Source organism: Apiospora phragmitis (assembly GCF_038363925.1).
Source record: "Apiospora phragmitis strain CBS 135458 chromosome Unknown utg000006l:1.0-5683423.0:1.0-5690449.0, whole genome shotgun sequence".
In the NCBI taxonomy this organism is placed as follows: Eukaryota; Fungi; Ascomycota; class Sordariomycetes; order Amphisphaeriales; family Apiosporaceae; genus Apiospora; species Apiospora phragmitis.
Window position 1 is genome coordinate 1,405,354 of NW_027117404.1, and position 11,998 is coordinate 1,417,351.

The 11,998-nt window shown below is 52.0% G+C and overlaps 6 protein-coding genes across 6 annotated transcripts; 3 read left to right on the forward strand and 3 right to left on the reverse strand.

Moving 5' to 3' along the window:
- Positions 1–521: 521 nt before the first annotated feature.
- Positions 522–1,390, reverse strand: PG994_005725 (uncharacterized protein; the record flags this gene model as incomplete). Its single annotated transcript, XM_066857134.1, has 4 exons — positions 522–749; positions 794–938; positions 1,015–1,024; positions 1,240–1,390. The coding sequence occupies 4 exons, from the start codon at positions 1,388–1,390 to the stop codon at positions 522–524; spliced, it is 534 nt and encodes a 177-aa protein (XP_066716403.1).
- A 755-nt stretch (positions 1,391–2,145) lies between these two features.
- PG994_005726 (uncharacterized protein) lies at positions 2,146–4,512 on the reverse strand (the record flags this gene model as incomplete). The annotated part of the gene is made up of 1 exon (XM_066857135.1): positions 2,146–4,512. The coding sequence occupies one exon, from the start codon at positions 4,510–4,512 to the stop codon at positions 2,146–2,148; it is 2,367 nt and encodes a 788-aa protein (XP_066716404.1).
- A 1,428-nt stretch (positions 4,513–5,940) lies between these two features.
- On the forward strand, positions 5,941–6,237 carry PG994_005727 (uncharacterized protein; the record flags this gene model as incomplete). The annotated part of the gene is made up of 1 exon (XM_066857136.1): positions 5,941–6,237. One exon carries the CDS (start codon positions 5,941–5,943, stop codon positions 6,235–6,237), a length of 297 nt encoding a protein of 98 aa, XP_066716405.1.
- Positions 6,238–7,882: 1,645 nt separating this feature from the next.
- On the reverse strand, positions 7,883–8,274 carry PG994_005728 (uncharacterized protein; the record flags this gene model as incomplete). Its single annotated transcript, XM_066857137.1, has 2 exons — positions 7,883–8,106; positions 8,265–8,274. 2 exons carry the CDS (start codon positions 8,272–8,274, stop codon positions 7,883–7,885), a joined length of 234 nt encoding a protein of 77 aa, XP_066716406.1.
- A 482-nt stretch (positions 8,275–8,756) lies between these two features.
- On the forward strand, positions 8,757–9,209 carry PG994_005729 (uncharacterized protein; the record flags this gene model as incomplete). Its single annotated transcript, XM_066857138.1, has 1 exon — positions 8,757–9,209. One exon carries the CDS (start codon positions 8,757–8,759, stop codon positions 9,207–9,209), a length of 453 nt encoding a protein of 150 aa, XP_066716407.1.
- Positions 9,210–10,404: 1,195 nt separating this feature from the next.
- On the forward strand, positions 10,405–10,841 carry PG994_005730 (uncharacterized protein; the record flags this gene model as incomplete). Its single annotated transcript, XM_066857139.1, has 2 exons — positions 10,405–10,603; positions 10,642–10,841. 2 exons carry the CDS (start codon positions 10,405–10,407, stop codon positions 10,839–10,841), a joined length of 399 nt encoding a protein of 132 aa, XP_066716408.1.
- Positions 10,842–11,998: the final 1,157 nt, after the last annotated feature.

Consider the following 11,998-nt stretch of genomic DNA (forward strand, 5'->3'; position numbering starts at 1 on the left):
AAGGTGAGATGATGAGATGACGTTTCCTCGTCTGCCTGTTTCTCAAGTGTCACTTTAGTGAGCAAGGCGCATTTAGGGGAGATGTCACCCACTATTTTACCCGCGTGGGGGTTTCACACCCGTGTGGGGCATGTCAGTCCACTGAGGGGCCATTGTATGTACCTGCAGCAGCATCCCCACATGTTCCAGCATTCAATGTCCTGGCCTCCAATTTGGAGACCACAATGCCATTCAGCTCTACATGTATTCACTAAATGCAGAGGGAAATTCCCTTTTCATTTATTCAGCATCAGAACAAGAAATAGTTGAGGCAATAAATCACTTCTGGCTCTAGAAGGCATCAGGAAGCAAATTATGGAACTATCCAGGGGTAAAAGCAAATATCATGTATCAAGTCCAGTAGTGCCGGGAAGCTTAAGCAGTGTTTACATACTTCTTGTGCTCCGTTCAACTCAAATGTTGCTAGATCCCGTCATATGAACTTCATTATTCCTACCGCCTGCCCATGAAGGTAGGGGGACTCAACCAGTCTGGTTGAAGTAATTCCCAGCAATCGGCGTTGGCAGCCCAGCGGCCGTCTGGAACGACGCCACATTAAATGCCGTCTTCCCGCTCTGGAGCTGCGTCTGCGCGGCTTGAGGGATGACCCGGTTCTCCGGCTGCTCCCAGAGGAGATGAGTGTAGCGATGAGGGTGCGGCGGGGTCTCGGCCGAAGGAGCTGGCGCCTGCGCAAGCAATAACTCGGTTAGCTACGTGTAGAATACGATGGTGGAACTCGAGATGGCCGACTCACAAACCACGCCACGGGCCCGGTGGCCCTCGTGGTCAACGTGTAGACTCCGCTGTCCGTCTTCTGGCCACTGGCCTTGAAGTCTCTCAGCACGGTGTGAAGGTAGGTGGCCGGCTTTCCTTGCTTGGGGTTAAAGGGGTTCGTCGACCTGTGTGTGGCATGTCAAACGGTGTTAATATCCTGCGTTCATTGCAAGTGCCCACTCGCGTCTGGGTATCACGTACGCATCGAGATCTACAGGTGCTGGTCAGCTCGACAACCGTACACACTGGCAAAAGGGGAGGAAGGGGGTAATGTTTTACCAATCATCATCCAAACATAGGTCCCGTTCGGTTGGGTCTTCAGCCCGATCGTGGGCGCCCTTGCAGTGTCTGGACCATGTTAGACGTGTACGCTCTCTCTGACCGATTTCTCAACAGATATTGCTGCATTACGGAGGAAATACTCACCACCTTTCGTCAATGCTAACCCAGGAGTGACCTCCTTCGTGCCGAAAATGACATCCAGATGAGGTGTGACCTGAGGTGCGAATCCATCTGGAGTCTGTGCTGCGGATAGACCCGCGAGTACGAGAAGCGTGTAAATCCCAGAGAGCTTCATCTTAAGATGCCCTTCGGTGTTGACAGAGTTGGGTGATTTGGTAGAATAGAAGGTTCGCAAAGTCCCCCCTGCGGGGGATTGGTGGGTTTTATTATGGTGGAGTCTCGGAATGTCCTTGATATTCCAGGTCCTGGAATCGATATACTAAAGCTTTCTCTATAGTGATGGCTAAATCGGCAATGACGCGATTGGCTGGCATGGCGACATTGGATCACCCATCACCCGCCTTGGCGGATTAGTTTCAAGTCGTGGCTATATGCACCCCGCTGCGTACTCGGTAGTGTTTCCTTACGAGTTCCTGCAGGTATGAGTCGGCGCTGTTCACAGATCGCCTGGCGTTCCAAGGGACAGACATGGTTAGGTGGACGAAAGGTGTCATGAATAAGTGTATGAATTAGAAAGCCTTGCCAAGAGCTACCAGGAAACCAGACCTGGAACTCCTGTAAAGCAGAACGAAGCTTGCAATCATGTCTTCATCATCATCAGTCAAAACAGTAACTAGTACATACAAGACCCATTGACAATAGGACATGGGGCACCCAAAGCAAATACAGAGAATCATATCTCCGTCCCAACTTGCTTCCAACACGCCCATGGCATAAAACCGTCACTCATTATATCCAGAAGAGTTCAAGTGCCACCCGAGTGTGTTTGCTTCCACCTCTTCCACGGATGGCCTGCCGCTGGTAACGTCGAATAATGGGCCTCGGCAGGGCTTGGTATCATAGTGGGCGCCGAACTGTTGTTGACGATGCCTAATCGCCCCGAGCGCGGTAGTTGCCCATCTTCTCGATCGAGCTCATGATACCGCTCCGTGCGCCCAGCCCACTTCCCGGCCTGCTTCCTGGTCTCGGTAGACCGCCACCGCTCATGCTCTTAGTGCTTCCATGATTCGCTAGGCCACCAATACGACTCTCCGTTTGGGACTTGGGAAGAGCACTGCCGGGTGCCCGTATGCCGGTAGGGCCAGGTCGGGTGAGGCTGCTTCGGAAAGCTTGTTTCTGCGCAGGCGAGGCTCCCACGCTGCGAGTGCTGTTGCTACGCGCTGGTGTTGCGTTTGCTGGTGTACGAGTCGAGGGAGGAACCGGAGCCGACATCCGTACCGGTTTCGAAGGTGTACGGCGCACTTCCTCCTCTGGTTTGGGCTCTGCCTTGGCCTGGTTGGCGGCGACGAATGAGTGCTGCATCTCCATCATCTCCTCCGCCAATTGAACGAGTTCTCCCTTCTCCACACGCTCGCGCTCCAGAAGGACGATGAGTTCGTGGTTATCTTGCTTCACGCTGGATACAATTGCCTCGAGCTTCTGTACCTCGGCGCCAAGCTCCTTGATTTGTGCAGCATCTCTGCTGGACTGGGCCTTCAGCTCGGCAGTCTCGTTGGCGACAGCCTGGCCAAACTCGACGCGTGTCATGGTCGCATCTCGACCCAGCTTGAGGCGTTCGTTGTCATCGGTCAGCTCTTCGATTTGGCGTTCCAACTCGCGAATCTTCTTCTCCCAGCGTGCCTCGTAGCTCTTCTTGAGCGCGGTTACCTTGGTCTCATGCTTGGACTTGTAAAGTGCGTGCAGCTCTCTGGCTACACGTTCCATGTTCTCGGCATCGCGTTGGGCTGCCACCCTGCTATCGGATCGGTCGGGCGACTTGACGTCTGGTGTACCCCGCCCTGCGCGGAGACTGGCTATCCTAGATTCGGCCTCTTGCGCCATCATTTCAGCTGCCTCCCTCCTCTTCTCGCTTTCGTCCAACTTGGATTCAAGTTCGTCCCGTTCATGCTGGTTGTGGACGATTTCCGACTTCACCTTGCGCAGAACAGACTCCATCTCCCGTCCCCGCTTCTCCCATGACTCTTTCTCGTCTGTTATCGATTCCTTCAAGCACTCTGCCTCGCGCAGCTTCTCCATGGTTTGACCCACTCGTTTCTCTGCATCACCAACCGCGGTCTTGAGAGATGTAACCTCAGCTTCTTTTCCGGAAAGCGAAGCTTTCAGGCTGCTGATCTCGGACAGGAATGCAGACTTCAGAGACTCGACCTCACGCGGCGTCACTGTGGGAACGCTTCGCGGGGTAGGCATTGGCGGAATATCGAAGTCAAGTAGATTGACGTCACCTCTCTTCGGCGTAGAGTTGGGATGATGTCCGTTGGCCTTGGCCGGCGAACGTGACCGCCCTCTCTTGGTAGGTGACGAGGGCCTATAATGCGCCGAAATGGCGGACATCTGCTCGGTGAAGTCCAACAGACTAGTTGTATCACCGACGTTTTCCGATTCAGATTGCCGAGCCGACCTGGCGGTTGAAGGATCATATCGATCTCGCGGCCGTGGTGTAGTCAGGCTGTTGAATTTGTTTGGGCTTGTGCCCAACTTGGCGAACGTAGTAAGGTTCGGGATGACCGAGAAGTTGCTGAAAGTGCTAATCATAGTGTCGTCCGGGGCGCCAGATTCGTCGATCTTATCCAAATGCTGGTCATCCACGGTTATAGAGGTCACGTCGGCGTCATCAAGGCCCTCGCCATTCTCCAGCATGGTGGAGTCATCCTCGAATATCTGAATAGCATGCTTCAACCCATCGTTTGATGCAAGAGCTTCCTCAAAAGTCATTTCTTGCCTCACCACTGATTCGGTTGACGATGACTTGGGTGCTGGGGAGTCTTGCGGAGTAGCGTTGTTTTCTGGTGACTTGGCCGCAGGGGAATCTTGCGGCGCAGCATCCTTCTGTGTTGACTTGTATGCTGGTGAATCTTGCGGAGCAGCATTGCTGCTGCTGCTGCCACTGCTTGAACGAACGGGGAAACCGGTGTTGACCTTGACAGGGAATCGCTTGTCGGGCGAAACCGCCTTTCGCAGGGGACTTTTGGCGACGGCATCAATGGCTAAGGGTGCTAGGCCCTCGGATCCAAAAGTTTTCTCCTCGCGCGGGCTGAGAATCCTAAGGGGCGCAATGCCGTTTCCCGACAGTATTCTAGAATGTCGCGTCTTGCCCGGCGACGACGCATTCTCCTGTTCTTGATCCTCTCTCGGAGGGTTGTTTTCGGTTTGCGGTTCTGGTGTTCCTGACATGACTGGAGAACTCACATCGACGACGTCTTTGGAGGGAGAGTCGCTGTTGGGAGTGGGAGAATCCATTATGGGGTTGAAATTGTGGCGCGCGGTCAGAGGGGTAGCTAGTATGTTCAGCGACGCGCTTGGCGCAGGTGTGAGAGGCGAAGCCATATATCGATCCTGGCAGAATATTGTAGAAGTGCAAGCCTTGGGGCTGGCTATTCAAATATCGACGGCGGTGATTGAGCCGCCTGTCGTTGAAGCAATGGTGGTGTACGGAGTACGTTGTGTTTAATTGGTATGGGGTTGTAGGGAACTCCAATTTAGAGGAAATTAGCTTGGAAGAAGAGGAGGATGCAGGAGGTAATTAAGCCTTTAGAATGTTAAGCTGTTTTGGGTAGCCGGGGGGGGGGGGGGCAGAGGTTGCTGGGACGATTGGTCCGAGTGGAGCAAGTAAAAGACCCGACCTGGGAGCCTATCAATGGGGATGTGATGTATCTGGCAGGGCTCACTGGCTCGCACTCGTCTTACCTCTTCACCACTTAAAACGTCATCTTCTGAGTTGTTGGCCCTGCGCTACGGTATGCTACAGTCTTAGAAAGCTGCTTCTTTCATGGTTTTGCGCTGGTTGTCCAGCAACTACCGGGCAAGGCATCTTAGGCGCCTCCCAGAGACCGATTCGGCCCCAGTGTCAACATGACTCGAGCTCCACTGTACAAGCAACTGGTCGTTGCTGTGAATGACAACCACGGTTGCCCGCCTTCAACGTGAACGCTTCTCTGCCTGCCACGATGTATTTTCAGTTGGGCTTGTTGAGGTTATCTATGGCAAACTCTCTCTTTTTCTCTCTCCCTTCTTCTGGGAGATTATTTCCGTACTTAGACTGACACAAGACGCGGCAAGCAATCATGTTGGTCATTGCGTACCTGCTTGCCATCCATGTTGTAAGACAAAGAAGAAAGTCAGTTGGCAACAGCCACCAACACCACCAGAAATGGCATCTGCACTCTAATGAACAATTGATACTCAATTCCCGAATGCTCTTGATATACAGACTTTGTCGTCTCGTTCCTCTCCAAATTAAGCGTATTGTCGCATCTGGAGCTCGATGCGAATATGTCTACAAGCACCGCGAAAAGATTAGCGGAGCCCATGCCATATCTACCTCCTGAGATCTGGGCAATCGTCTTCAGAAGCCTGGCCACCAGTCAGGACTTTGCCGGCGTCTGGAACAACGGTCGTCGCACTTCGCGCCGTTTCAAAACCTTCATCGAGTCAGTGTTCCGCATCGATATTCTCCCAGTGATGCAGTGATGGTGACCAAAACTATCTCTTGTCGGTTGCACGGGTTGGGCCGGAGTCGAGAGGGTGCTGCTCGAATTTAAGGGACTATCCGACGATTGCGACCGAGCCTATTTCGGAGAAAAAGACGAGGCTAGCAAAGGAACGGGTGGGCCAAGGTTGCAGTGCAATGATAGTTGCCATGGCTTGAGCGCGAGTGAATTTAGCAACATGGCACCACCGAGCTTGCCGTGCAGCCCGCCAGTTCTGATCGAGTGGACATCATCTCATTTCTGCGTCTCCGTCGCCCGCGGCCCCACCAGCTTCGTTGGCAACCATGGGACGGAGGAGCCGGCCCATCACGCATGGTTCAAGGCCGGCCGTGCCCCGTCGATGCAGATGCGGGTCGATCAGCGAGCTAAGGAGGTCTCATTCCTCTGGAAGTGCCTGTTGAGTAACTTCGCTGCCAATCTTGATAACCACCCCATATCTCCAGGCCCTGAAGTATGCCCTTTGTCTCTGGGGTAGTCGATGCTGGTCAGCTGGGCATCTATACTCCGGCTGCCGCAGCTGACACTACTCTATGGCGAAGGGTGTAGAGATGCTGGTGGAAGGGGAACTTTAGCTTTAGTATTCATCATTTTCCATTTCGGTTCAACACTGAAAGCCATGCACTCCAGTAGAGGGCATGTATGAAAGCTTAGAGCACAGGCTTTATAATAACCTTGGGAACGTATGGTGGAAATTGGCATGCGCACTCATCAAATGTTTCACCTTGTCTAATCGTCTACAGGTCAACGGCCGAAAAAGTCAGGGCAGCAAGATGAGCCAATCGGGTTGCCTGCAATCACGGCCATCGAAACTGGATCCTACTGGTGGATGTGGTACTCGACGTTTAGCGGGTAAGCCGCATGCTTCGTGACAAATCAGTCAAGGGGAACGGAGCTGTCAACAGCAAGTATGGAGTATCATGCATATCATTCCTGTCAGTGGTGTGAATAGTGTACGCCGGAAGGGTGTCTGTCAACCCCGGCCCTTGGTGCAACTAGTAAACCAGCCCCTGAGATTGAGGCTGATGCAGCAGTATTATATACACTATATCAATGCTCAGCTTCTAGTGACTTTAATCATGACATTTTAGTTGATCCCAGAGAAAACTTCAGAAGTGTATTTGTTATATGTTTCCTCGGTTTCCGAGCAGATTTCGGTGGTTTGCTTCGAATGATACTCGGCAAAGACCAGGAATCACAATATATAAGCTCGTGTCAGTTTTGGGTCCCAGTTGCCCGAAGGGGATACGGCTTCGGCTTATACTGATGTAGGTGCTTGGTTACTTCATTCAATGTAGGATCTTTAATTACCTCCGGTCGTGCTATAAGGGAACCGGAGCCAGGAATCCCTATTGCGATGTTTAGGGTGACCCGGCATATGTTTCAGCTGCTATTTTTACAACCATTAACTATTAAGTCAGTCATAGGAGTTCGGGCATGTCGTATTACTAAAGGGATAACAAGAAAAAAGTGACCGCAGAGGGAGTTGAACCCTCTTGCCTTTAAGTATATATAATATGAATAAGAATACTAACCGCTAGGCTACACCGGCCCGGTCAAGGAAAGTAGGTATCATTTTGATTTATAAAGCCAGGTTAGGATTGGAATGCTTCTGGGGGTGGGCAGTTAAGTATTCAAGCTTTAACGGTGCCATGGTTCATTGAGTGGGTTACCAGTCCAAGAAGTGAAAGCCAATGATAGTGATCCTTTCTGATGGGATTTATATATCTTGGCAGGTGGCAGATCTGTCACAGACACGAATATGCAATATAATTATACTGAGATTCCCTGTGGTGGTATCCTGTGGTAAGAGGGGGGGGAAGGGGGGCGAATCGATTTAAAGAACAGCAAACTGGGGTTTCACCAACGAGACGGCTTCAATAACTACACTCGTAAGTAAAAATCTCCAGAGTTTGCTAGTTCTCCGGTAGACTTATTTCAACGCTTTGGTCAGCGGTGGAACAACCATCAGCGAAATATCACATGAATATATGGAAGCCATGGTAGAGAGTGCCAGAGACAGGGAACTATGGGCATTGCATTGCCATAAGACACCCTTTGGACGGATGAGCTAAAAGCAGCATGATTCGTATACAACAGACGTGTTGTATCGTAGTTGAACTTCAGTATAAGGCGAACACGGCGGCGTCGAGATTGGTGATGGCGGCGCAGTGGCCGATGATGGTGTCGAAGTCCTCGGCAGTCAGGGGGCTCGAAAGGTCGGACGGTTTGCTGTTTTCATCCAGTTTTCGGACGGTTCTGAGACCGCGCCACTTCTTTCGGTAGAGCTGCCACCAGGCCTTGTAGTCCTCGGGTTCAGGGCGATGTCGTATCCGTGATATGCATGCTGATAATCCAGCTTGACGAGAGCTGCACGCAAGGAGTCTGTACCTGATCTTTGGGGTCCAACCGCCAACACTTGCATCGGAATTTTTCGAACCTTCGGAGGTGCCTCTAAGGGATATACAATCTCTTTGGGATTGTCCACCAGATTCTGTAACTTACGGCAATACATCTGGTCGGCGGCAAGGGAATATGGATGAGTAAAGGGTATTAAGGCGTTGAAAGGGTTCCATAGGTTTCAGATATCAAGGCTTTCCTCCTATTCTCGCGGGGTTTTCACTGAGTGTCGCGATGTGTAGCGTCATCTGCAGATCTTCTCTTTCAAGTCTTTCATTTCTGCTGGGCTAAGCTAACCTGGCATGGAATCGAAGTTTGGAAATGATGGAGGACTCAAGACATGCTTGCAGATCATGCCATCACATGCTTACGTTATATACCTTGCACATTTGCTATCTACGAGGCGTCACCATGCCGAATGATTCTACGACCCCAAGGTGGGGAGTTCAGTTTGGTAGGGGAATTTTTTCTATTCATGAGGATGTATGATACATCCCGAGGGGAGTGATGAGATACACTCCTTCATTTCGGTCTAGCCATGTGTGAGTGCAAAGTAGGGCTGCCCTACGAGAGTTTAGTCCATTTGCCCGTCTCCAAATGCAGCAGATACTCTCCTCCGAAGTCGATGATGTTGCCTCGCTTCTCACCATCCTCCACGTAGACCTGGGAATCGAAATACTTTCCCTTCTTCCCCCACACCCGGATTGCCGACCCGTCCTCTACGACGCAGGCGCAGTGCTGGCTGATCCAGCCCGGCTGCTCCCCCAACGTCTCCACCGAATGCATCGAGAAGTCTCGCGTGTCCAGGCGGTAGACGGGCGTCTCACCCGGGCGCCGCTGACCCGGGTATCCTATGCAGCCGATAACGTAGATGTCAGACGTGCCAGGAACCAGCGTGGCGGTGTGGAAGTCGGTGGGAGGGAACACGTCCCGCGGGTAGCAGTAGACCACCATGGCGCCGCTGCCACCGCCGCCGCCGCCATCCGAAGCTGTGCTGTTTTCATCGTACACGCACACATCATTGTAGATGTGGAAGTCCGGGTCGTATGAGTCCTCGTGCTCGCCGCCGATGGAGACGTGGCGGCCGTCGGGGAGCTGCGTCATGGTCTGGCCCATGCGATTCGCGAAGGCCCAAGTCCCCAAGCGGCGATGACAGTTGCGCGTCATCTGCTCCTTGTCCGCATTCTCGCCCTCGGCCAAGCCCTCGGTTCCAGGCTTCACGAAGTCGTCTATGTTGTTGTAGTTGGGAAGCTTGTCCGACAGCTGGAGATGCTTGTATGCGCCGTACGGCTCCTCCTGCGCAGCGATCATAGCAGACCAAAAAGGAACGTGCATGATTTCAGGGTTGGATTTGCCGAAACGGGGAGTGCGGCCAGCTGTGTATTCTTGCTCTGTCAGGTTTTCCAGAGGTTCAAGGTCGGCTTCCATGATAGAGTCCGGCATTTCCGGCATGATGGTGTCTTCGGGGTCGAATGCCATCTCAGAACAGGTAGATCTTTCGTCGTCAGAGGATTCGTCAGAATTGGGCGAGTCCTGGCCATCAGATGCATTGCTCTGGGTATCTTCAGGTTGGAGCGCCATGTTGTTGAGGCGCGTTGAGGTTATAGGGATTGGGAAAGAGAAGATGTGATTGATGTGGTTGATCGATGAATCATTCTCGAGCAAACTTTGCTTTTGAGATTGATCGGAATAAAATTGACATTCATTGTATTTGATCAAGAGTGTGCCCGCCGGATGAGTCGATGGAGCTGCGGTGATCTGTTTGTGAACCTCCCTTTTGCACGGGCTGACTCACCGGTAAACAACACTTTGTTTGGTACATTCGCAGAGATCGGTTTCTTCTCTCTTCTCAACTTCGGGTTGGACTGTCAAAATATTTATAGTATTCTCTGTATTAATTGATTGCTTCCTCAATGAGTGCTGAGAGCCTCACCTGAATGAATCATCTTTGGGGTGGAAGAAGAGACGACGAGACCCGATATTCTCCAAAATAGCACGCCTTTCAGCGTAGTAAGCTGCGTCTCAGCACAGCCCTAAAATGCCAAAAAGGGATCGCCGAACGCATCTTCTTTTGGTTGATTATACAGTAATCAAGCTCGCTCAATATTAGGAATTAGTTTATGTAGTAGTATGCAGTAATTACATGACAGAGAAATGCTTTTAGTGCTGACTCCACTGAGGAACATCATAGATCAAGAGGTTCAAGGCCAATTCGTACGAGACTTCCCCTGCCTCAGTAAATAACATGCTGTCGCAACCGCAAGCCCAACACCACAGCTGCCGTCACCCCACCCAGCCAAGCCCCGAACAAGGATGCACCCGCTATCAAGATTGTGTCCGACGGGTAGCTGGAACTCAGGATGCTGGTACCGCCGCGGGATGGATCGCTAAGGCAGGGGCAGTAGACGGTGCCGCGCCCGTCGCTGGCCGCCACCTCGGCGAAGGTGGAATTGGGGAGAAACACAGTAGTACCCGGGGGTAGCTGTGGGGACGAGGGAGGAGGCGGCGGTGGCGGCTGGGCTGGACCTCCTGGCGGGGGTGGAGGAGATGCTTGAGCCGGGCGTATTGGTTGACCTTGTGGTGTCGACGGCGTCGGTGGCAGGGGAGGAGGAGGCGGTGGCGGCGATGGTGGTGGTGGTGGTGGCGGCGGCGCTCCATCCGGCAATGGCGGGGGAGGCCTAGGATCCTCTTGCCGGGGAGCCATCCGTCTTTTGCCATTGCTGCTCCGTCTAGTGGAGTAGCACATGGCATCGAACTTCCGCACAGGTCTGTTATCTTGTCATGGATCTCTCTGGTCTGGAAGGATGGGAGCTGGTGTGTAGCACCATGGGTACTCGTTGAATCGGTGCCATCTTGCAGTGCTATCGCCAGACAAGACGAGAGGAAAGGGAGGAGAGCAACAAATAGAAGATCCTTCATGTTCCTTGATTTGTGTAGCAAAAGCCAAACCGAAGTATATTCAAGAGGCCAACCGCTTTCGAGTCGAGTCAACAGTGAACTTGAGGCAGCCCAAGATTCGATGACCGAGATGATTTATAGGGGTCCTGAGAACTGCGATCCTGCCGTAGCGGAACATGATCCTTTTCAGAGTCTTTCGATACATACCATTTGCTGAAACTTCGAGTTATGTACATGTCGTTTTATGAGGCACTACCTGAAACATTCCAGGACAACAAAGTGAGCTTGGAGTTCAGTCTTGATACTGCAACAGTTCAGTGCCTAAAGTTCCTGTTGTGGACGGTTCCACGGATCCAGATCCCATCACGGTGAATCTGGTGTTGGGAGATGTAGGAGGTTTGGGGAGAGTTTGTACGAACACTCGGGCAGCGTAGGTAGGGGTTGAAGTGTAGTTGGATTAGACTTTCGGCAGATGGCCCGAACCGTTTTGAAACATAAAACTACTTCCTAGGCTACTCATCATGGGATGAGTCGCGGCTCGCACCATACCACGTAGTCGTATCGCCGAGTCTGTGAAGCTAACGCTTGCCTTTGTTTGAGAAAATCAGAAGTCGAAGTGAGTCAAAGTCAATCAATAGCCTCGGCAGTCAGTCCCGACTCCTGTCACTTCTCATACATGCTAGATGAGATGGAAAGGGGATCTAGGCTTGGCCATCATTGACACTTTGTGAACCTAAGACCACTTCATCATGACCCTGAATACTCTGACATATTGACAAATTGACAGCATATGGACGAGACTGAAAGACTTGTTTATATTCTGCTGTTCGCGATGCGGAGTAAGGGCGGGGTTCGGAGCGTCGCATAATGTTTACCTGCATCTCCAAAGTTGATATGCATTCAACACCAAGTTCACCCTGTTTGGCAGACGTAGATCATTC